Source organism: Alosa pseudoharengus, unplaced genomic scaffold (genome assembly GCF_046254945.1).
Source record: "Alosa pseudoharengus isolate Yale_2024_CS ecotype anadromous, Long Island Sound unplaced genomic scaffold, YU_APseudo_1.1 YU_APseudo_1.1_scf_7, whole genome shotgun sequence".
NCBI classification, from domain to species: Eukaryota; Metazoa; Chordata; class Actinopteri; order Clupeiformes; family Clupeidae; genus Alosa; species Alosa pseudoharengus.
This window is the reverse complement of record NW_027468859.1, coordinates 16,904,161-16,929,420: the sequence shown is the minus strand read 5'-3', so window position 1 is coordinate 16,929,420 and position 25,260 is coordinate 16,904,161. Positions and strand designations below refer to the sequence as shown.

The 25,260-nt window shown below is 45.4% G+C and overlaps 1 protein-coding gene across 3 annotated transcripts in view; it reads left to right on the top strand.

Moving 5' to 3' along the window:
• ptprk (protein tyrosine phosphatase receptor type K) overlaps positions 1-25,260 on the top strand; it is a 132,634-nt gene that overhangs the window by 37,659 nt on the left and 69,715 nt on the right. For all 3 annotated transcript variants that reach the window (XM_076272965.1, XM_076272964.1, XM_076272963.1), the window contains exons 3-6: positions 3,697-3,968; positions 17,033-17,114; positions 20,468-20,580; positions 21,394-21,568. In XM_076272965.1, coding sequence (XP_076129080.1) covers positions 3,697-3,968; positions 17,033-17,114; positions 20,468-20,580; positions 21,394-21,568 — 642 coding nt within the window. The remainder of the gene's footprint in view (positions 1-3,696; positions 3,969-17,032; positions 17,115-20,467; positions 20,581-21,393; positions 21,569-25,260) is intronic.

The window sequence follows — 25,260 nt, the reverse complement described above, 5'->3', positions numbered from 1 at the left end:
CCACGAATGGGCCAAGTCTATATCCATTAGGCCGCTCCATCGTTCACAAGATTGTGGAGGATCTATCCCTCTCTCTCTCTCTCTCTCTCCCTCCCTCTCTCTCTCCCTCCCTCTCCCTCTCTCTCTCTCTCTCTCTCTCTCTCTTCCTCTCCTCCCGCAATCCCATCTCTCTTTGACATTAATGCTCTTTTCCCTTTTCCCATTGAGATAGGTGATAAACAAATATTTTGTCTGCTGACACCTAGATGATGGGCTGTGTGCTTTGCTCATTGAGATAGTGATTGCAGTTCAGTGGAAGCGGTTTTTAGTTTCAGCTCCCTTTCCAAAAAAAAAAAAAAAAGCTGCCGCACAGTTTTTTGACAAAGCTGCCATGTCATCATCATCCTTCTCCTCAGCCTTTGTGAACCTCGAGCTTAGAACTGACAAACAATTTTCTTTAATCATTGACATCTTAAGGAATCACAGTCGCATAGACTCTACTGTAATACTCCGGTAATACATCACACTGTCGAGAGCAGTCAGACAATAGTGGTGTAGACTTGCCTGAAATCTATTTTAGCTGTTTGCGGGTATTAAATAATGATCCAGCAATCAATGCAATTGTCTACTAAGAGAGAATTGTTTACTGCCTCAGTTTGAAAAGATGGAGAGCACAGGGAATGAGTCTAGCACTTTTGAGGGTGTCTGGTTTCAATGGACTTTCATTAGGATGATGGTAACAGATAGTGGAGGCTGGTGGTGTGGTGAGTGTGCCCTGAGGAGTGGGCTGGGCGGGGTGTTATTGCAGATTCCAGGCCGGTCCCATTTGGCCAGTGAAAGGATCAGATACATGACCACAGGACACGGTGGTTACCAGAACGTGTTGCACAGCCAGTACTTTGTGGTCCTGCGATGTTGTACGTGGTTCAACATTTAGGTTTTCGCTGAAACCTAAAATTACATGGTTTGCCTCCTTGCCTTTCCTCTCTCATTTACTCTCTCTCTCTCTGTCTCCCTCTCTTTCTCTCTGGCTCTCCCTCACTCTTTCAGTCTCTTGTCTTTTTTTTCTTTCCACTGAAGCAAGTGGACATTTGTATACACTGGTGCTGAACTTGCACTGGCTGTCGTAGTTTGATAGCTTCCCAGCTGGCTCTTGTAATGTCTTTCCTTTGTGTCTGGTGAGGATTTGGGCCGGTGAGGTCACTCACTAATGGCATCTGCAGAGGTTATTTGAGTGTAGCCCTGTCTGTGCATAAAGACAGATGGAAGGACGAAAAGCTAAACATATCGAACCCTCTCGACTCCGCCGCTTCAGCAGCAACCCAAACATTTATCCCAGACGCTGCCCTAATGGAAAATAACACTTGTACAACTGAGCCTCTTAATTTGCACGCAGTCCCACAAAGCTTTTTTTTTTTTCAGGGGACAGGATGGGGTGTGTTGTAACATGATACAAGCCATCGCCATCTGGTTATTTTATATGGCCATGTTATTGCTGCCCTCTGGCCTGGTGACTGGGGGCGGGGGGAATGGGTGCTAAACGGATGTTTACCCAGCAGTGTTCTGAATGCATGCCCCATGCGGGGTAAATCTGCCCCGGCCCTAGGGGGTAGTTAAGGGGGTGGTGGTGGGTTGGCTATCTCAGTGCAGGTTCGGGGTGCAACCTGTAATCTTTGCAGTGACACTGGGCGTGTGTGTGTGTGTGTGTGTGTGTGTGTGTGTGTGTGTGTGCTGGTTTGTTTGCTTGAATGGATTTTTACGGCCTGCCATAAGAGCGAATTTCACGCTGAGATTGAAATCCCATCTCTCTAGCTTAGCTTTTTGATTGATACCCTTCAATCTTTGCACAAATCATTAGAGTGTCATTAAATGTCTGCACGTCGAAATAAATAAATAAGTAAGTAAAAACTTGGCAAGTGCCAGGTCTTCCTTTAATCATGAAAAAAGATGTGTCTGTTTAATTGATGTTCTATTTTATTATTAGCACCCCTATAATTCCCTCCCAAAAGTAACAATTTATTTATGGCAGACTGAGGAAGGAGCGAATCTGTTAGACATGTGGAAAAAAAAACAACTTTTCATGAGCCTGGCAGGAATTGAAAATAAATAAATAAATAATAAATAAGTTGTGGGATGTATGTGATGGAATTGCCAACATGTCTTGGCTGTGGTTCTCTTGCATGGCTTGCGCTTGTTTTTGTCTTTGTTTTGTGTGTGTTTTCCTCCCTCCGCTTCCTTAGCTGGCAGCATGATTATCTTTTGCTCTAGCAAGGCACTAATTCAATGCAAAAAAAAATCTGTTCTCTGTTTTTTTCCTCCAGTGGCTTTTTTTTGTTTGTTTTGTACCTCGATGAAATACATACTGTGTTGAGGAGTCATGACAAGGAGAGAACGGGGAGCAGTGTATTCTCCAGCATTGGCTGCAAGCCTTCTCCTAGGGGTCTGACATGCATCACACACTCCCACTACAAGCCTGCCGCTTTTGTTTCAAAAGTGTGGCTTCAGATTCAAGATCAGGGCACTAAGGACACCACAAGTTTATATAAGTTCAGTCTGAGCGCCCCTACACTGATTTTAGTGAAAGATGCAAAGGAAACCCATGCAAATGTAGTTCATCTATATTGCTTTTTGGTCATTTGTTAGTAACTCAATGTGTCTCACAGGAGGCAGTGTGCACTTAACTCAGTGCTGTTTTCAAAAGCCCTTTAGTGTTTGGTTTCGCTCTTGTTGTTTTAGTCAGATAAATATGCACACTAATAAGAAGACCACACAACTACACGACAAAAGCCAAAAAATCTGCTGCTTGTCTGCAGATTATGAAGTCAGTGCTTTAATTTTAACTCATACAAACCGCAGCGGCCACAGAAATTTCCAATAAAATATTAGTCTGTGTGGGTGAGTCCACTGGAATCATAAGTGTATTGTGATAGCTCTTCTGTGAGCTGTTCAGCTTGAACAGTACCCAGAACCCCCCCCCCCCCACACACACACACACACACACACACACACTCCCCTACTCCCGACTGCCGTGCCAGGGCAGAAAATAGTGAACAGATGCACCACAGTCATGACAAATGCTCATGAAGTCTGTCTGCGGCCGGGCCTGATGTCCTGCTCCTTCAGGGCTGGAAGACACGTACGCACGATGTGCACTCTGATCCACCATTCCCTCCTCATCCGTCCATCATCTCCGGTGGCTTACGACACTGGTTTAGAAACTGGCCCCTATTTAGCTGACCACAGATTAATGTGGTCTTCTGCCAGAAAGTTTGCTTTGTAGGCCTGAAGAATGTGTGAAAAGGTACCACAGCATGCATTCCCAGACACGCAGCTTTTGTATGCCAAGGTGCTGTTTGCACTGAATAGAGTGTGCTCCTACTTCAATGGAATGACAAATGCAGATGAAGCTGTTGAAATGATCCAACTTCTGACTCCCTCGTTGGCTTAATCGATACCAGCACCTCAGCTTTTATTATTATGTTTGTTTGTTTCCTCTTCTATAATGTCATGTAGGTTATCTTTATAATTTTATTTTGTTTTATTTATAGGCCTAGGCCTATACTTTTTACCACAATGATTGAATTATAAGGTTGAATGAATGAATGAATGAATGAATGAATGAATGTTTCAGGTATGTTGGTGTAGACTCAAGAGTCTTGTTGAGTGATTGCCTTTGGGTTGTTGTTTGATTATATCCTCTTCTTGCTCTGCTTTCAGGTTCCTACATGATGGTGGACTCATCCCAGCATGATACTGGAGAGAAGGCTCGCCTCCAGCTGCCCATCATGAAGGAGAACGATACCCACTGCATCGACTTCAACTACCTGCTGTACAGCCAAGACGGCTCCAGTCCCGGCACGCTCAACATCCTGGTCAAGGTCAACAAGGGCCCTCTGGCCAACCCCATCTGGAACGTGACGAGCTACACGGGCAAAGAATGGCTCCGGGCTGAGCTGGCCATCAGCACCTTCTGGCCCAACGAATATCAGGTAGATCACACCTTCTCAACCACTTAGGAGTTTTTGGTTTTTGTTTGTTTGTGTGTGTGTGTATGTTTGTTTTAGAGATATTTTAAATGCCTTCAAGATTTTAACAGACTTATGACTCTTGATATGTCTGGTAAAGATACATTTTTGTACACACCAGTCTAATTAAATTAAAAAGTGATAAGCACCAAGGAAAATATCAATGTTTGCGCTCCCTCCTGCCTCTCTTTTGATTTGATTTCTCATGAAGAGACTCTTGACCTTATTTTTGTTGTATTATCATGTTGCAAGAGTTATCGATTTTGATGTATGTTGAGGTGGAACGAGATGATGAGATGTGTGACCTCGAGGCTGGAACAAATTATGCCTCCATCTTTTTTGTTCTTTCTTCACCGCAATTACAATTCTGAGAAATGTGTATAATACAAAGATCACCAGACCATATTGTTTGGCAAGTATAAAGCTAATTATGTTCGACATCTCCGCAAATAAATTGTATGGCACTCCATGCATTTGTTTGTAGCATTGAAAATGTCAGAATGATAGTAATTCTACATGCTAGAATGCAGATACAGCCATACTGTTCTAAATGCCAGTGCCGTCGCTATTTGTTTTTGTTTTTTAAAAAAAAAAGGCAAATTCAGACAAATGCAGCTCAGCAAGCAAATTAGTCATGTTGTTCTCGTGGCCTTAAGACTAATATTGGTGAAGGGAGTTTTTCGAGAAAGAAAGGAACAAAGGAAATGTCATATGGGGGCATGATTGATTAAGTAGGGATTAAGGTTATTTCCCTGTAGTGCGAGAATGAGAGAACCGAACACCAGAGGAAGAAATTAGCTTGTAAAAAGTTCATAGCTCCCCAAATGTTTTTTATTTTTATTTTTTTAAACAGTTACAGAGAATGTCACATGCACACATGACAGCAGGGCAAGAGAAGGGTCATGAAACCCTAAACAGTCCAAACTAACCTTTTGACCTCAGGTTGGTTAAACAAAAAACAGTATGTTGAGTGGTTCACCCTCTTCATGCTGAAAAGTAGACATACCAAAATAGACTATGAACAGACTATAGCCTTTTTTGGATGACATTAGTTTTCCAAACAACAGCTGAAGTCTAATTACTAACATCTGCCATTCCATGCACCTAAATAGAGAGAATGAGAATCGGTGTAATTTTTGCACAGTATTTCAGAGCTTAGGAGAGGCTAAAACATGAAAAATGCATTGTGTAGTGATGGATGATGAAATGACTGCGTGAGTAGTTATGGCAGTATTTGCCTAATGGGCAACTATTTGAGTTGCATTTTAAGTTGCTTGTAATAGATCCATGACAATAATCAAGACTAATGACTGAAAATATCAAATTAAGTGAACAAATGATTTTAGGGTAATTTTTGGTAACCACAGAGATTTTTATTCAGGCTGTAGGAAATTTTTCAGACTACCCCTGACTTTGACGGTAGCTTTTTCCATTTTAGTTATGCATGAAAAAAACAGGCGGTCTAATCCTACCAAAATAACACTTTTGCATACCTGGCCCTTAAGTCACAGCTGTTAGTATTGCTCCTGTTAAAATGTGTTTTTTTCACTCTGCATGCATTTTTTTTTTTTTTACAATTCATGCAATACTTTCTAACTTCATGGAAATTTCTTTCTCATATTTTCGCTGCGCTCTGATTACTCCTCATTGAAAGGACTGGGCTTCTTTTCCACTGAGTGGCTCCACGGGGCCTAGGTGTATTGTTGGTAAGGGAGAGGAGGAGGAAGGGGGTTGGTGTATTCTGCTTTAGTGCAGATGGGAGCCGGAGTAGCGGAGTGGAGCGGTGTGGCGTGCGCCTCAGTGCACTCGGGGCTGACCGCAGAGTTGATCAGTGTTGACCACGATCTGGAGGGCTGACCGTGGTGTGCATCAGCCATGCCATCAAGAGATGGCCTGACAAATGCACATAGTGTGTACACACACATACATATACACACACACACACACACACACACACTTTCATACAAACATCCCCTGACACTTGTGCATACCATACAATTACACAAGCTTGCATATTTGCATGCAAACACGCACACGGTTGCATACGAGCACATGTGCCATGCACACTGCACAAACACTTGAATACACTTTGTTTTGTGCTTTGTCTTTCATTTTATTGTTTCTCTTCCTCTGTGTATCTTGCTCATTTCTTTTTCCAGTGGTATCTCTCTCTCTCTCTCTCTCTCTCACACTCACAGTCTCACTCACACACACACACACACTCACACACACACACACACACACACACACACACACACACACAGCAGCCTTTGGAGAAGGGTTCCCCAGTGGAGTGGTGAGGTTGACACTGTGAGTTGCATATCTGAGAGGCATGGGGAAAAAAGAGGCTGGCCAGGAGAATGATAGCTTTCATCTGCAGCAGGCAGTGAATGGAGGCTGCGCTTCATGTGCTAAGGATGGTTTCCCCTCATTTACTGTGGTCAGGGGGCTGCTGGAGACATGCCTGGTTTGTGAGGGTGAGGGCGTGGGGCTCTTGGCTGTAAATTACTTTTTCTGTCTGTTTTTTTCTTCGCCTGTCTGTCTGTCTTCCTTCTCTCTTAAAAAGATCCTTTGGAATATGTGATATTGTGTCTGTGTTAACCACTCCCCCCCCCCCCCCCCCCCCCTCCTGCACCCAGAGAGATTCTGGTGCAGATTCATTAGCATTTTGCTGCCTGTTCACTGTAACGCTAATGAAAGGCATGGCCTGTTCCCGGACTAATTGGGGAGAATGAATGATTCAGCTTGTTCGGGGTCCACCCCGATGTCTTGTGCTCGCGCTGGTGAATTTTAAGTAGCTGATTGGGCTGGTTATGATTTTAACTCGAGGTTAGCGTTTTTAAAGCCTCTTCTGCCTTCTGTCAGAGCGACAGCTTAGCGGCTTGTCTGATTGGCTGTCACCAGACAAAGCCCAGAATAATTGGATACTTCCTTGTTGTTTACCAAGTGTGTCAGCTTTTGAGTGAGATCTGGGCTTTTGCAGAATTGAATGTCATCAAGGAATAAAGAGTGAAATGTTATCTGTGGCTTGTTTTTGTTCTCTTTTTTTGGACCCCTACCTCATTATTCCCCCCACTTGCGCAACAGCAGAAAGTGTCAGTGGCAGGCCAAACTGGTGAAACCACAGGTGTTTTGAGGCCACGTTCACACAGGCTGTTTTCATTATGGAGGGCTGCCTCTAGTGGACAAATTGGAAATTGCCCTTCTCACTCAAGCTTTACCACAGAAGTGGGACAGTTATGGAGGCTGAGATTGTGGAGGTTAAACACATCACTGGTGGCATTATTAAGACCTTTTTTAAAGAAAATAAAAGTAGGGAACATTTGATTATGTTCAAGTCAGTGATTTTCTTCACTGTGACCCTTAACACTCTGCCCCCTAACAAACCCTCACTGGGCCTCAACTGATCATTTTAGGCCACGGCTGAGTTGCCGTTTCCACCGAGGCGAGTTTCAGAGGTTGCCGTGTGAGTAGCAGCAGCAGCAGCAGCAGCAGCAGCAGCAGCAGCAGCCACGCGTTGGTCAGCGTCCAGAAACCCGTGTGAGACCTCCACGACGTGACTCACCCAGCCCGGATCCTGCGCCTGCCGGATGTCATTTTGCGGCTTCCTCCGCACGGCCTCCTTAAATGGCACGGCGTGGGGGCGGACGTGTCTGCGTGCTTCCACTAATAAAGACGTGACGACACCAGCCCGCCCGCCTGCCTGCCTGCCACCCTCCTACACCTCCACCCTCCCCCCCCCCACCCCCTCTCTCTCTCTCTCTTCCCCCTCACTCTCCTCGCCTGCGGCGCAAAGAGAACAAGCTCAGACATCTTAGTCTGTAAATAAGAGTCAACCCATCGGGGGATTAAGAATCATTTGGGAGCTCCGAGCCTTATTACTTCCTTTTGTTGAAGTATCAGCTCTGAGAGGCACACAGGGTCTGGGCAGACGTCTCGGCTTCCAGACCAGTGAGTGCATAGACTGTATGAGTGTGACCCCCCAACACGCCCCAGTCCACTTACTCCAGTCTATAATCCCTCATCCGGGTCGTCACTGTGAGGCTGCATTGTGGAGTATGTGAGTGGTCAAAATGAAATACAGCGATGCTTTAGTCACGACAGGAGTGCTGGACAGTATACTCTCCCCCACTCTGTTTTGGTGGTGTTGTGAAGGAAGATTGGGGCTTTATTCTTGTCCCCATCACAAAGGCGAACTTCCAGAGAGATTTAGGTCTTGAATTGCATTATGCAGAAGAGAAGTATGATCAAGCATGTCAAAGGGAATAGCCTAATATGTTGGAATTTTAAAAATGTATTTTCCTACCGTCCTGGGATTATTATGGAGTATTTCAGTAGCCGATCTTGTGTTAGAGCTGTGGACCTACATTTTCTTTCAGAAGTGTATACACACTGTCAAAAATATGAAAGGCCTGTTGTTACAGTCGTCTATTTTGCTCCTCACTTGGCGTTTTTCTTTTTATCATTTGTATTTGTAGACAGTCATAAATTGTTGATGGGCCTCTTCATCCATAATGCCTCGCTATTGAATGACTTCCTCTGAAAAATGTAAACATGCCATCGTCTGATATCTAGCCGCTGGGGAAGGGCGCTGACCTAAATGCTTGACAGTGTTGCCCAAGATTTCCAGACGGCTTTGTTTTCTCCCCCATATTCACGCAGGATCCCAAAGGAGTTTCCCCTCGATTCTTTCCATCGAAATTCGGGGACGAGGCTCTCGCTCTCGCTCTTTCCAGGGGCTGTGAAAGTGATTGACTTGCAAGCAGGTGTTTGCTCTTTTCACTCCAGACCAAATTGTTTGTGTGGATGTAACCAATCAAACGTGTTAAAACAATCAAGGGTGGGGGGTGGGGGGGGGGGGGGTCTTGGCAGGCGTCAGGGCAGTAAACACTGCAGGTGTCTGGGAGTGTGAAAGTGAAGGAGGTTGTGTGTTGAGATTGTGTGTGTGTGTGTGCGTGTGTGCGTGTGTGTACGTGCGTGTGAGTGAGTGAGTGAGTGCAATCAAAGCGGTAAGATAGATCAAATGAAAGGGGGAGGGCAGAGCACAGGGAGGGCAGGCCAAACGCTGAAGGCTACCAGCTCTTATCAAGGTCGCCAGTCCTCCTCCTCCTCTTCCTCCTCCTTCTTCTTCCTCCACTCCACTTCATCCTCTTGCTGTCATCCCCCTCTCCACCACTGTCACTCTCCATCTCTCATTATCTCCTCCCTCGACCTTTTGACCCCTGACCTCCGTCCGGGGGGCATTGGGCATTGCTCTAAACGCGCAGAAGATTGTGGTGAGGCAAAGAGGGAAGTAGGTGGTGGTGGTGGTGGGGGGGGGGGGTGTTAGGGGAAATGAAGCGTCAAGTGGCCGATTAGCCTGGAACACTTCCATCTGTGTGCTCGGCGCTCACCGCGCCGCGCTGGTGAGAGTGACCTACACTGTGTGCTCGGCGCTCACCGCGCCGCGCTGGTGAGAGTGACCTACACGGCGCCGCCACTGTGGCCTTGCACTCTCAGCACTTTTCATTTTTCTCCTTGTCTTCCTTTCATCAGGCAAGAACAATTGTGTGTGTGTGTGTGTTTGTGTGTGTGTGTGTGTGTGTGTGTGTGTGTGTGGACCATACACAAAAGAGAAGGACACCATGTGGGCCAGCTGTGTATTCCCCAGCTGGGTTTTTCAGGAATGTTACCTGTGAGCTAATTTTGTATTAGCCGAGGAGTCGCAGTTCCTCATTCCGCGTTGATTTCGTTTAATGACACATTCTTGAGATGATGAAGGTGATTAGGCTCCCTTTTGTTATTGATTTGATTAGCTACTCCACAAATGGAAGCCTGAAATCATTAGGGCTGTTCCAACAGGCGTCTGGTTCTCATCGGGAGCTTTTTGCCACTGTGCAAAATGCCAGGCTTTCGGTACCTCCGAAATGACTGGCTGATGATGCAGACGCTTTTGGCCATCAATTACGGGCCTCACTCGCACACTACTGATCTTGAACTTTAGTGACTTTGCCGCCAAGCTCTCTGCAGAGCTCTCTTTCTCTGCTTCTCCCTCTCTTTCTCTCATTCTCTCCCTGTCCCTTTCTCTCTCTCTCTCTCTCTCTCTCTCTACTCCCCCCTCTCTCCTTCTCACCCTGACCCTTTCTCTCTTTCTCCCTCACTCTCTCCATTTCTCTCTGTCCCTTTCTCTCTCTTTCTCTCTCTCTCTCTCTCTCTCTCTCTGTCTCTTCTCGCACTCTCTCCTCTCTCCTGAGTGCAATCATTACAATTTAGCCTCACCATTGATCCTGAATCCAGAAATGATCCATGGTGATAAGGGCCAATATCCGTTTTTGTACCTTGCAGCCAAACATGAAGCGCTTTCAGATATAACCTCCGGAGTACATGCGGAGGTTTGTCAAACGGAGGTCCTACCCTTCGGATGATTCAGATATGATGCTAACCTGCGGACCTAATACTGACCTTATACGGACGTATGTGTGAACGACATACACGCACATTACAGAATCTCCGTGTGGTTGTCGAGTGAGGGGTGGGGGCTTAGAGTTCACAAGATGCGAGATATATGACGCAGAATATATGGGCCGCTGCCTGTCACAGCTGCTTTTTGTTTAAAGTGTAGCCTATGCATTATAGGCTAAAGAAGAGAAATCTATTGTGCGTATGCTAATACTTGAAGTAGGATAGTCACGTAAGTGCGCACATACAGAATTTGTATGTGTGCTTCGAGTAAACACATTTATCTGTTTTCAACGTAATGCAGGCGCGCGGGAACATATTTTTGACCATGGGTGCTGAATAACAAAATAATGGATGTCCCACGATTTCTCCTCTAGCATGATATGATTTGAATTTAGACAGCTACGCCATTTCAACGCGGTGTATGAGTAGGCCTAAGAGCGAGAAGTTTTATAATGCCCTTGCCACTCCGACTCATCAATAAAAACTGCGTGCACACACACCAGACCAGCACTTGACTTTACATCATTAAACTATTTCAGTATATTGCTTTTCTGATTGTCAAAACCACACCTAACTTATGGCGTCTCCACTCCACAGCAAAAGTGTCCTAACCACGTTACAGCTGTTTCTATCTGAGCGACTCCAATAGTGAGAGGATTTCAGTGTCATATTTCGGTGGCACTAGCTGTCGTGGAACTCGAGATGACATGTCTACTGATAGGCAACAGGTCTCACCAACACGAAATTCTAATTGCAAAATATGCATCCTACCTCATCTGTTGTACTGTAGTTATTCGAAATTGGGCTTTTCACAATCCAACGATATATCCAAAGTGCGAACTAGTTGGTGATGGTTTATGAAAACTGCCAGTATGCATGCTACACGGAGTTCTGACAGGGCTGTGCATGGCCTAATAAACAGGCAAGATATAACCCACGATCGCCATGGTTTCGTTGTCAATTCGTGTTTGTGGTAATAATGACAGCAACAATAAAACCATCTGTATCTTACGATCTTCATCATTCTTGACAGATCACCAGCCTCCTCTGGATGGTCATATGCATAATAAGCCTATAGCCTACCTTTAGTTTTCATTTAATTTTAAACACGAATCTACTGTCTTTACTGCCGGGAGAGAAAAAATATATTGTATTCTTTTCTGTAGCCTAATTCTGCCTAAGGCTATCAATGAACAGAAAACCGTGTTGGCTAACAATTTATTAAATACTCCTGTTATTGTCGTCAACGACGTCGCTGTAGGCTACTGCCTTTTCAGCGCCTTCTGCTTATGATGATTCAGTCTTTTGAATTCGTTTGGCCTTGCCATGCAGTTGTAGGCTACAACGTGCCATTCCCTTCATGTGTTTTATCAAAATGTTGTAAAATGGACAGTAGCTCCGTGATGTCAGCACTATGCCACTCCATCATAACACTGGCATTTAAGTCAGATTTAACCACATGGACGCACGAAAGAAACGTCACCAACACGCCCTCTCACTAGGTGTGAATTTTAACTGCATGTTCTATGCCTCGTTCAGACACAGCACATTTACATAATGTCCGGAGGAAATACTAGGTCGGGGGTAGTATAAACACCGGGTGAATTCGGACTTCCATATGACCGGTTATGTCGTTCAGATATACGGCCCCACCGTTTAACATCGGCAGAACCTCCGGTCTTACACGTATGTCTGAAAGCGCTTATGCTCTCATCTTTCTAAAGCTCCTCGACTTCAGTGCTCTCTCTCTCTCTCTCTCTCTCTCTCTCTCTCTCTCTCTCCCCCTTCTCTATCCAGGCTTTCCTCCATAGCCTTGAGAGAAAGAGAAGAACTTAAAGGGTGATTATGGAGATGGGCTCTTGGCTAACTCACATCAAGCAGAACAGTAGATTGAAATTGATTGTTCTAAGCCGGGAGATTATTCCTCAGCTCTGATTGAAGAGCCCCAGACGACATGCTTGAGGTCGTCCCAATTCAGGCTGGAATAAGGGACACCTAACAGGTTCTCTTAAAGAAGAGAAGTGGGAGAGGAGAGAGGGAGGAGTTGTGATTTGAGGAGGGGAAGAACAAGTGATAGTGAAAGTCCACAGAGAGAGAGCCAAGATCGAAATGAGTGAGAGAGACAAGTGTTAAAGGCAGAGAGAATGAGAACTTTCACTCACAAAAACATCTGAAAATAGGATGCATCTCTTTTTAAAGAGAGAGATAGACTGACAGAGAGAGAGAGTGGGGTAGGGGAGGGGGGGGGGGGTAGCCCCCATTTCTACGTCTGAGATGATGAATGGCATCTCCTGCCAGATCGCTGGGAAGTAAGAGCGGGCTTCCTCGTCATATTTGTATCAATTGTGGGCTTTCTTCTGACAGTGTTTACCTAGGGAGTAGCATTGTAATGAACAGCCCAGGAGATGCAGATAGAGGGGAGAGGGAGAGGGAGAAGTGAGCTGCTGTGGTGGGGTGAGGGTGGGTGATGTGGGTGAGGGTGGGTATGTGGGTGGGTGCACCTTCACCTGCCTGCCTTCAGAGTCCCCTGACAGATGACAGGTGAACCTCTGGTGTGTAGGCTGAGAGAGGGGGAGGGGGGGGGGGCGAGAGATTCTGTGATTTGGCAAGACTGAACAGTTGTGTTCAGTTCAGTCAAGAAAGAAAATGACAGGGCGTGGGGGGGGGGGGGGGGGGGCGTAGAAAGGTGTGTGCACTTTATGCTTGTGCTTGAACTATATGCTGAAACTGGGAACAGTGGGTTTTAAGCACACCAAAAGCAGACTGGAGGTCAAGTCGCAACGTGAGCCTACTGTGTTTCTGCTGCATAGATCAGGAGGAGGAGGTTTTCCGAAGTAGTTAATAGGAGTGGTAACAGGAGGGAGGTTTTGGTATGAAACTCTTGAGTGGTCAGGACCTTATGGTAGAGAATGACAGGGAGGGTGTCTGTCTGCCTGTGCTCTGCAGTGTGTTGTGCAGAGACTTCCAGATGTACACACACACACACACACACACACACACACACACACACACACACCCCAGCCACACACAGACAGAAGAAAAATACTGCGTGCCAAACCTCGAGCATGGAGGTTTTCATCCTCATAGGTTTTGTCTGCATGTCAGCTAGCATTTGAGTCTTGTTCTCCTGGAGGAATATTCAGAGGAGAGAGGGCAGGAAAAAAAAAGAGTATCATGTTGACTCGCACACTCTCCTTCCTTTCAAGTGATCTCCAGCCAGTGGCCAAGGTCCCACATGCACTCGCAGCCTGCAGAAACCGCAGAGATATCAAAGCAGGGGCTTGTTCTAAAGTGATATTGATCCGATGACATGTAGAGCCCTCGCTGTAATCAATGTCTCATCATGTAATGCTCGAGTAGGGAGACGTTTTAGGAGTGGTTTGATTGTTTGATGTAAATATGACTAATATAATACTGGATGTTGACTGAGCACAGGCAGACTCACACACACACACACATTCATGCACACTGGCACCCATAGCCACAATATTAGTGTCTTCATTCTACTATTACACAATATATTCATATACTGTATGAGAATATGAAATCAATATGAAGACACACACACACACACACACACACACACACACACACACACACACACACACACACACACAAGCACGCATCTGCAGTTCCCCCACAACTGACACCATGTGTTACTCCTGCAGACTAGGAACCTGCAGGTCCCTCTCCAAGGCCCATCTGTCAACTCTGAGATGACAGGGCCCCAAGGCCTCATAGTCCAGACACCACACACACACACACACACACACACACACACACACACACACACACATAAACACCCTTAACGGTGACAGACCCACTCGGTTAATGTTGCATTCAAGCAGAGGCAGTATTGCCATTCCACCTTCCCTTTTTCCTTTCTCTCTGGTCTGAAGGGCGCGTGTAGAATTACACCCCTCTAGTCTTTCACATTGCCGCAGACGAGCACAAAGTGGCCGAATAACATCGAATGGCTTGGGCACAGCACCATGGAGGCAGGGTCATGCAAACAGCCCTCCTCATAGGCCTGTATGTATACAAAGAGATCCCTTCTGATCTCCACTAAGTCCAATTTCAAATTTGAAACCCCAGGCTTGTGTGTGTGGCTTGCGTGTGCGCGTGTGTGATGAAAGGATGTACAAGAGAAGAAATGAGTTAAAGCAAAATAATGGGGAATTTTCATAGTTGCATATAAGTGTTTGCTTTTTTTTATTTGTAGGGCTGAGATAAGGAGTGGCTGGCGTCTTCCTAACTTCTCTCCTTATTTTTCTATTTCAAACTCAGAGGAAGGGGGGTGAAAGAGAGAGAGAGAGAAAGAAAGAAAGAAATAAAGAAAGAAAGAAAGATGTGTTTTGATGCAGGTTTAAAAAGCTCTGAGGGTGGGTGCTGCTGCGTTTGGTTTACCTGCCAGAGAGAAGATAGGGGAGGGGAGACAGAAGGCCCACCTGTCAACCACAGAGCTGCGCAGATAATTTCCAGAGTCCCAGTTGTCAGACAAGACAGAGACAATTGTCTCTCTCGATCTCTTATGTGTGTGTGTGAGTGAGTGAGAGAGAGAGAAAGGAGAGGTAGAATTTGTGTTTCCTTATGGTCAGACCTCCTTCCACAGAAAATGAGTTATTGCTTCTCTGAAGATGACCTCACTCACGCTCTCCTGAGCACACTATTGAGTGGGACCAACGCTGTATTGGTCACTTAATCCCCCATCACAGCTCACAGCTTCAGCTGGTGGATGTAGTCCGTCACAGTCAGATCTTAAAAATAATATATTTTTTAAGAAGGAGAAAATTGAAAAGGTTTTTTGTAGATTTTTTTTTCCTTGTCATTGTTGGAGTTAACCAGAGAGGGAAGGGGGCATCAGAAAGAGAGAGGAGAGGAAAGAAGGGAGAGAGGGATAGAGTTAAGGGGATCGAGCGGTGGTGGTGGTGGTGGGGGGTTCCTGTGTCAGCCCGCCCACCAAGCTCTTCTGAAGATTTAAATCATAATCGGCTCATCGGAATTATTGGCCAAGTGCTGGCTTAAGATTCGTTTTATAAATGTCAAACACATTTAGGGGGAGATCATTTTGAAAGGTTATGAATCTCGGGTAAAAGTAAAAAAAAAAAAAAAAAAAAAAAACAATATCCTCTCAAGGATAATGGCACTGTCCATAATTGAAATGGCTTTAGAGTTCTTTCTTTTCTTTCTGTTACCCCCTCTCACGCCATACCCTTGCTCTTGAAATAGCAAGTGCCGAGAACAGTCAGTGAAATGCCACCGTCGCAAGATCAGAGTAGCTGGTATGTTTTTGATCTGGCTGATCTGGAGGTACAAAGTAAATAGCGAAGTTTAATACCCTTGAAAAAAGAATGAAGTAAGTTGTTTATGTCAAGTTCCCTTTCATTGGACAAGGACTCACAGTCAAGGAGATATTTCATATCAGGTCAAGTTGGGGTTGAACATGTGGTCCTGCATTGTAATTTTCTTTGTCGTCTTTGCAGCCTATATATAATTTATTCCATTAAAAAAAAAGAAAACCTCAGTAGCTGTTGACATCGGTGATGCCATCAGTCCTTGTCCCTCTTGGATTTCATTTTAAGAATTTATGCTGGCCATTTGTCACTGCGAGAGCTGAATTCTACCTCGTTAGCCAACCAAAAGGAGATTAAATGAAGGAGTACCCTCAAATGAAAAAAAGAAGGGAAATGATTGTAAAAAGGACATCACTGCTTCCAACAGCACAAAGACACATATTTCTTTCCTTTCACCTCTGACTGAATGGGTATGGGTTGACATTGGGAGCCTCACCATGAATGCACCCTCACCATGTTGTCCATCAGTATTCAGTGATCGGACCTTGATTTGCTTGGCCATGGTGTGGTCATCGCTGCTGAAGCTGATGAAGAAATGGACACCCTTTATTCATTTGGCTCCCTCCACCAAGGTAGAGAAGGGGAAGACCTTGGGGAGGAACTGGCTTTGTTTTGAAATGTTCATTACCATTCAATATGGATGCCTTGTGGGTTTCTGATTGTGTTTCATACAAAATGTGACTTTTTTTCGTTTGTGAAGGACCTTTTGGAAAATGAGTAGGGGGTTGTGAAAGAGAAATAAAAGGTGTTTTGGGGGGAGAGATTAAAACATGAAATTGCTTTTTCTTTCTGGAATTTGTGTCACCGCTTTCATGTCTCCAGAGTACTTTTGGCTATAACCATACTCTTGAATCAACACTGTCTCCTCAGTGTAATCTAGCTCTTTATGTGTCATGTATTCATTTAAAAAGAAACAGACCTTCAGAGATGTCATTTTGAATATGATTTAGCACAGACATTTCTTGTCACCTCTGGTCGAGAGGAGGAAGTCATGATGGAGGGGAACGGGAGTAATTACTGTTTTTAAACCTGCAAGGGGAACCAGGAGAGGAGTGTGTTGTTGTGTGACCGCAGTGGCAGTGGCACTAGTCAATTTGTGGGGCTTGGGATTGCACAGGAGTAAACACCACACCAACCTCCTTGACACACACACACACACACACACACACACCGTTACATGCCAGTTTCTCACTCATTTCTCCCTCTGTCTCTCTCCGTCTCTCTGTTTTTCAGGTCATATTTGAGGCGGAGGTCTCGGATGGCAAGACGGGCTTCATTGCGATTGATGACATCCAGGTTCTGAGCTATCCATGTGGTAAGTAATTACAACGGCAGTAATTACCCGGCGCGCCTGCATCGCCGCTGATGATTTGCTCAGCGCTGTGCAAATGAAGATAAGTCGGAAGGTGACACTGGCCTTTGTGGGGGAGACGAGAAGGTGGGGGTCTAAGAGGAAAGGGAAGGTGTGGGCAAACAGAAACAGGCTGTTGTGGATAGGTGATGGCGTCAGGAGAGTTGGCCGCTGCACTTTAGAGTGCTAAGTGAGTAAGCAAATAGCTAGATGAAGTGAGTCATTTAAGTACAGAGTTTAAAGAGTGGGGTGCTGGAGTGTCTTCCCATTGCGGTTATCAAATAGCTAAAAATGAATGGCTTGTGTCAACTTTATCGGTGTCGCCTGCAGCCAGGACTGACCAGTGACATTTTCTGGATTCTCTGAAACGAATGATACCTGTAGCCCGTAGAATTTCATGGGAGCAATATTTGGAAGTCAGTCCCCTGTGTTGCGCTGTGACATCTTGATCTTGAGGGTGGAGATCTTTAATCAGACGGAAAACTTTGTCCACCCCGACACGTAGCGTTAACAGGCCATTATCCGTCTGAGGGTGTCCCCAAGTGAGCCCTTCACAAACGATCTATCAAAGCAGTCATCATACCCTAGCAACAGGTGTCTCCTTAGAGATTGGTGGTGGAGGCACGGCGTTTGACAAAACCACAGAAGGAGGCTTTGGCTGTCGAGGCTCTTGCCTCAACATGGGCTTTGGTGGAGTAGAGCAGCGAGAGCTGTAAAGGCTAAAGGGATTACATGAAATAATGGAAAGGTATCCCAATTAATGGCTGCAGCCTCCGGGGGGGGGGGCATCGGAGTCTTCACTCGTCTCGAAGATGGATCTTAACCAAGACTGTAATCCCTCCGAACAATGCAATAAACCTTTACAGCCACGCTCGCGGTGATTAGTTGAGACACTCAAATGTAAGGGAGGATAAAATCAATGGTTAAGGGGCCTCGTGTGCTTTAGCAACTGGTGACAAGGTCTCTGTCCTCCCCATCTTCTCCTTTTTTACACTGTCTCCACCACAAAATTATATTTACTTAGTCTGGCAGAACTAAGAATCGCATGCTGCTTGTTTCTCCACCTATATACATTCATTCAGTCCCCCTCAAAATAAGGAGGAGCAAAAATAAAGTTAAGTGAATACATATATAAAAAAATTAAAGAGCTTGGAATGCAATGTGTTTTGTGCACAAGGACCGTCTCCTCGTTACCCTGGGGTTGAAAAAGAGCTCTTCCCTAAGCAGCTGATGGGAAAGCATCCACAGTTTGGAGGGATGGTACTGTCCCAAGGTCCCCATACTCAACACCTCACCAGAAACAAAAAGTGACGGGCACTGAGCTGTCTGTGTGGTCTGTGGTGGTGATGTATTTTCCCTGTGGGGATGGGGGTGTTGGGATGGGGGTGTTGGGATATATAGGTGGGCCAGCTGTGGACATCATTTTAGTCCTGTCTCTTCTCAAGGTCCATATGATCATGCTTGTTGATTTAAACTGCGGTAACGTAGGCTTTTTCCAGTGGGCCTGAGTTATTATTTTCCCTGAGAGACGCTGAGAGGCTTCTGCAGTTGTCTTTATGAAGTCGAGCAGAGGAGAGAGAGAGAGAGGAAAAGGGGGATGGAGACAAAGAAGAAGAGGAAGATGATGGGATGGGAGAGAAAGAGACGTGTAGAGACAGATCCTTGAGCTTTCCAGCGAAACGCCTCCCAGTCCGCCCATTCCTCTTGTGATAATGAACTCGACAACACTTACCTCTCTGTCTGCTTGCCTCTCTTTGTCTCTCTCTCTTTCTCTCGGTCTCTCTCTGTCTCTCTCTCTCTGTCTCTCTCTTTCTCTCTCTCTCACTCTCTCTCTCTCTATCTCTCTCTTTCTCTCTCTCTCTATGTGAGTCCCCCCCCACCGCAACACAACAGTCTACATCTAAGCAGCGGCCTTGCAGCCTTAAATCTCCAGAGCGGATATGTCTTTCTGTATTTTACTGTAGACACGGGGAGCCTGCAGGATCATTTCGCACTTTTTTCACATGAAGTCTTAGTCTTCCCTGCGTTCTCTGAACGTTCTTTGATCTGACGCGCTGTATACGAGACCGTCGTGGCAAGTTTGTGTATCGGTGTATAAATATCAGCAATCTGATTTTCTGCCAGCGTATATATGCTCATTTGCGGGATTACCCCAAGGGCAGTCATTTCAAACTGCGTCAGGGGTTAAAAGGAAACAATTAAACAGGCATTCAAAATAATGCCGTACACTAATTAAATAAAAACATCTACAGGCAGAATTTTCCTCAAAGTCAAACTCATTTGGATAATGAATGTGTAATGGGAAGACGTTTGTCAACAAACCTACTCGCAGGCCACATATTTATAAACGGGTGGTGTCGTCACAAATCAAGAGCTGCGGTGCACCGTCTTCGTATCGGACTTGGAGACGGTGTCCTTATTTGGTTTTGTTGAGGCCATGCACTAAATATAATGAGGGGGGTTTTGCTGGGCGTTTCTTCAAGACCGCAAAGCAAGCAATCAACTTTGATCTGGTTCACCACAGACAGTCAGCAGGTCCAGCACAGTTCAGAGAAAGTTTAGGGCATTTTTTTTGTGTTCTTTTTTTAGGGACTCTTTCTGCTGGTAATTGGAGCTCAATTACTCCTGGCCAGTGTCCAAAATACAACAGGGCATCTGGATATAGTGTTCCAGCCAAATCACCATGAATAATTTAGCCGTCCAGAACTGCCTGTTAAATATCCTCAACTCTAACTTGTGGGCATTTTTTTTTTTTTGTCATTTCGACTCAGTTTTTCAAAAATGTTCTCCCTATTCCCCACTGGCCGGAATCTGGGTCTAATACATTGAAGGCCCCTCAAGAATGTTGGTTTGAAAGCTGCAGACAGCTTGTTTTCATGTCGGAGCTGAATGTTTAACAACTTGTAATTCAACCATGTAAACACCTTTGAATTATTTAAATGGACAACTTCAGCTCCGAGGTAGTGTCTGGGAGCAGTCTATTTTTTTTGTTGTAATAGCTCATGGCTCAATATTTAGATGAATGAGGGGTTGCATAATACAAACTGTGGGCCATTTATACCACTGAGGGCCCACTGAGAAGTGCTTTTATATTGATTCCTGCTGCCCCTTTGGCTCCACACCTGAGGCAAGTTGTATGGATGGGTAATGATGAAATTCAGATTATCCTGTTACTAGTTGCTTAAGTTTTATTGAAATTGTTTCTTAAAGATTAAGAATGTGAAGTGGAAATAATTACTTGGGACTGTAATGATGAAATTGTAATGTCAAATTTATAGATGTACATGACTAACGCATCCATCCTCCCCTTCCTGCAGACCGGTCACCTCACTTCCTGCGTTTGGGCGACGTGGAGGTTAATGCCGGCCAGAACGCCACGTTCCAGTGCATTGCCACCGTCCGAGACGTGAAGAACAAGCTGTGGCTACAGGTGGGTGGCCAGAGCACGAGGGTCAGGGCATGGGGGTCAGGGCATGGGGGTCAGGGCATGGGGGTCAGGGCATGGGGGTCAGGGCATGGGGGCATGTTAGCGGCGGCAGACAGCACATCATTTCCACACTCATTTTCTTCTCTCTCCTCCTTCATGATCCTCGGCCATGTCTCCTTGCTCATTAAGGGGAGACTGTGAACATCCCCTTCCATTTATCTTCCTAATGATGTGTGTGTGTGTGTGTGTGTGTGTGTGTGTGTGTGTGTGTGTACGTGGGCGCACATGTCTGTCTGTGCGTGTGTGTGCGGAAATTAGTGTGCCCTTTCATGTTCAGATTTCTTGATCAGACAGGTTTAGGGAGAGAGAGAGCGACTGTGTGCGAGTGCAAGGGAGACAGTGAGAGCTTCTGTCATGCATGGGTACAACGCAAGACTAGACAGGCGATGTGACCTTTCCTGTTGAGACAGATGAGTAGGTGAAGATGTAAAAGACACTACAGTCTGTCCAGAGCTTGTCTGATGGTGTTGACTGTGCTAAAATCTAAGGAGAAGTGACATGGCTAAATGGGTAATGAATTGACTGCTGCAAGAAAGTGTGTTTACACATTGGAACACACCATGGTGACGGTAATTAGCAATGACAGCAGTGGGTTTGGGTGGATGGCAGCTCATTCTGGGCTATAAATTAACTTTCTGAATCAATGTCATGGAGATGTTTTTTATGGTAAAGCAATGAAATGAACGCCTGAAGAAATGACAGAGTAGATGAATAAAAGATCAAATAAAAATGTGTTATATATTTTTTTTTCTGCAGAAAAGGAATGGTGATGACATTCCCGTCGCAGAGACGAAGACCATCAGCAATCGCAGGTTCGCGGCGTCCTTCAGGCTGAAGGAAGTGACCAATCAGGACCAGGATCTGTATCGCTGTGTGACCCAGTCGGAGAGAGGTTCTGGAGTGTCCAACTTCGCTGGACTCATAGTCAGAGGTACGTTTACATCCACTGCTGTTACTGTCACAGCGACTTAGCTCTTACAATATGCTGTGATTGCTGTGTTTTTGTGAGGTGAAAATTTTCTATAAAAAATAAAATAAAAATTGAATGCCTTGTTAGTGTGGAGTATTTCAGGTTTGTAATACTTTTCCATTATATATTCCCATTCATTAGTTGAGGTTATGAGCCCCTGTTTTAACAATAGCAGCTAAAGCCAGCATCTGTTTATTCAAATTCTGTGACATTGCACAAATTGTATTTAAATCAGCTTTGCCAAGGGGACACGGGGACCGAGGCACTTCATGTTGTGATACGTGAAATCTGTTTGTGTAAATTCCTCTCAAATGGGGTCACTGGAGAGAGCGCGGCTCTGTGCCACCCAGCCCAGCCTTAACAGATACCGCTGCATAGAGGGGTCTTCACTGAATAGCTTTACATATCCCTCGCCAGCTACTGAATTAATGCAGGCAGTCTCTGCTCTCTCTCTTTCTCCCCTCCCATCTCTCTGTCTCTCTCTCTCTCTCTCTCTCTCTCTCTCTCTCTCTCTCTCTCTCCCCCTTTCTTGTTCAGAAAAGGAGAGGAGGGGAGGGGAGGGCCTCGGCAGTTTCTTGTTTATCTGAATGACTGTAAAACAAATCTTATTGTTAGCACAGGCTAGAGGGCGGAGAACCCTGGTGTTAGAAGTAAGTTGAATATTAACTGCACTGACAGGTCCGATATCTCACTGCCGCTTGAAAGCTGACATCCCGCTACAAGGATACAAAAGACGGTAATTTTAAAGGAAATTTTTGGGCCATTGATACGGGTAGCCGTTAATGAGAGCTGGCATGGAGTTGCCCATTGTCGCTTATGACCCAGGGCTAGCAGTTTATTAGCGGCCGCTCTCGCAAACAGGAGGTGACAGTGGCTCGCTCCTGGCTATTTTGGTCCTCTTTGTAACAAATGGAAATTCCAGTTGCAAATCCGTTTTGGTGAAGGAGTATTGATCTACGTGTCCTGCGGCCGAGGCTGAGACTGTGGCGCGCCAAACGGAGCCGAGTTTGTCATGTGGTTTCCGACGCGGAGCTCTCCCAGCGCCTTGATGAGAAATGATGGCTGCCATTCAAACAGATCTTTATTGACATGATGCTCAGAGGAAAACAAGCCTCTATGTCACACTGTTTGTTTTCTGCCTTCGTTTTAATTCAAAATCTCAGTTTAAGTCATCATTCAACAGTTACATGTGTTGAGTTCCGAAGATGAAAAGCTTTGTATTCGACTTAGAATTGTTTTGGAGTCGAACTTTACAACCGCAGTCCAGGGGAGTGGCTGCCAGATACCTATCCAGTTATTATGGAACCTGAACGCTCAGTATATTGCTTTGGGTTTTCTGAGACATCATTTCATATATCACAATGTCCAAACTAGTCAATAACCAGTTGGAGTATCACGTCAGCTGCCATTTTCATCATGGAGTCCGAGAAGCAAAGCTGCCACAGCAGCTATGGCTGACTTTCATCAAATTCGCAAGCGGTGACCATGATTACAGTTTTTGATGTAGAGTTATGAAAAGTCAGATCCCATACTCATCTAATGCGTGTGTGTGTGTGTGTGTGTGTGTGTGTGTGTGTGTGTGTGTGTGTGTGTGTGTGTGTGTGTGTGTGTGTGTGTGTGTGTGTGTGTGTGTGTGTGTGTGTGTGTGTGTGTGTGTGTGTGTGTGTGTGTGTGTGTGTGTGTGTGTGTATAGACCTATATATGTGTGGGTGTACATTTGTCTGCAGGGGTATGCAATTTGTGTTTGTGTACATACAGTAACTGACTGTTCTTGGTTGGTTTCCCTTATGTTAGGGGATGTATTGCTATAGAATGTGTTTTAGAAATATAGGCTACAATGTGTGTGATATTGTAAGAATGGGGGAAGTTTATATTCTGTGTGTATGTTCACATATGTGGAGTATGCTGATGTGTACTGTCACTATGTGTTCTACTTATATTTGTGTGTGTGTGTGTGTGTGTGTGTGTGTGTGCACGCACGTGCGCGCCCACATCCCCAGTGTCTCTGTGCACTAATGACTGCCGATCGGCATGCCTGTCATCTCTCCCGGTGAGCCCCCTGGAGCACCAGGGCTACCGTGCCACTCTGCCACAAACAAGCCGCCTGATTGGTCGCCCAGACGCCTGTCAGCCACTGCCGAGCAAGATGGGGAAATATTTGCTTAAAAGTAGATTAGAAATGCCTGGGCTGCCAGCTCTTCCCGGGCTGACGAAAGCCCGCCGCTTGACAACCTGGAGCTCAAAGAGGGATTGTTAAACTCTGATGAAGCCCAAATGGCTGACGTTGCCTGGTAATGATGTGGAAGGAGAAGAATTCTAGAATGTGTGCGTGTTGGGAGGGGAAAGGGAGGGGGAAAATAGTGACAAGAAAGAAAGGAAGAGAATGAAAAAAGGAGAGAAATGTCAACACAGATGTTTTTCCCCCGTTCATCTGAAATCATAGGAATTGGAAAGTAGGTTGCTGTCATGCCTCTCGAAGTTTTTTTTTTTATAGCCCCCCTCTCTCCTTTATATCGTCTTCATGAGTCTTATTTTCTCTGTTCCAGTGTGTAATCTTACCTGGATTGAACCCCAAATAGCTTTTGAACTGGCTTTGCGTTTATGTTTGGCTGTTTACATATGACGCTAAAACAATGCGTGTGTTTGATAGCAGTGGAATGGTTGTGTCAACTTCCAAGTTCATTGCCTCACAGCAGTGGAAACATTGAAGAAGGTTCCTTTTGGAGTCTTTTTGGAGGCTGTGTCTTTTACAGTCTTTTGGCTGTTTAGCCTTTGTTTCCACTAATCAGTTTCATGGCCCACATGATGTTTTCACATGTGTATAGCATATTATTTATAGTTTATTACACACCTTTACATTATGTTTTTATAAAGCATACATATGTGCATGTGTGAGTGTGCTTTAGCATAATGTGCATCTGTGTGGGCAGTGCAATAGTGGTGGACTGATTGTGTCACCTTGCTAGTCTCACAGTCCCGTAGTTCCAGTGGCTAGCTGAGTGTGCTGGATGTAAACTGAGGTGGTCGGTGGCAGAGGAAGTGATGGGCCCTCGGTGGCCTGTGGCATCATCAGTCAGCTGGAAAAATGCTGTGCTCGCTCGCTGGCTCACTCGCACTGCAAGGCCAGCCTCTCTGACTGGACATCGCCTAGCCTCAAGAGCCTCATCATTATGTTTGGGGGAAATAAAATATATATTTTTAAAAAATGGCTAAAATGGAGATACTACTGTGTCAAGGATTCCCTTCCCCACTTGATCCATCTCCCTCCTCTCTGTCATCCCTCTGTTATTCCCTAATCTCTTTCTTGTGTTTCTTTCTCTTTTTTATATTCTCTCTCTCTCTCTCTCTCTCTCCCCTCTCGTTCTCTCATCTCAGCCTTGCTCTCCACCCCTCCTGTTCTCCCTACATCCCTAAGACCCCCACCCTGCTCAAGCCCCTGTCTTTCACAGTAAAATGCTGGTGGCTGCTGCTGCTGCTGCTGCAGGAGACTCTGACCACTGCATTGGCAATAAACGAAAATCAATTACTACCATGGCTGGAGGTGGTGGGATGTTAGTTGATGTAGTTAGGTGTGTGTGTGTGTGGTGTGGGGTGGGGGGGGGATGGTAAGTTGTGCGTCGGCACGCCAGAAGTTTAGCGTGGCTGCCCGGTGA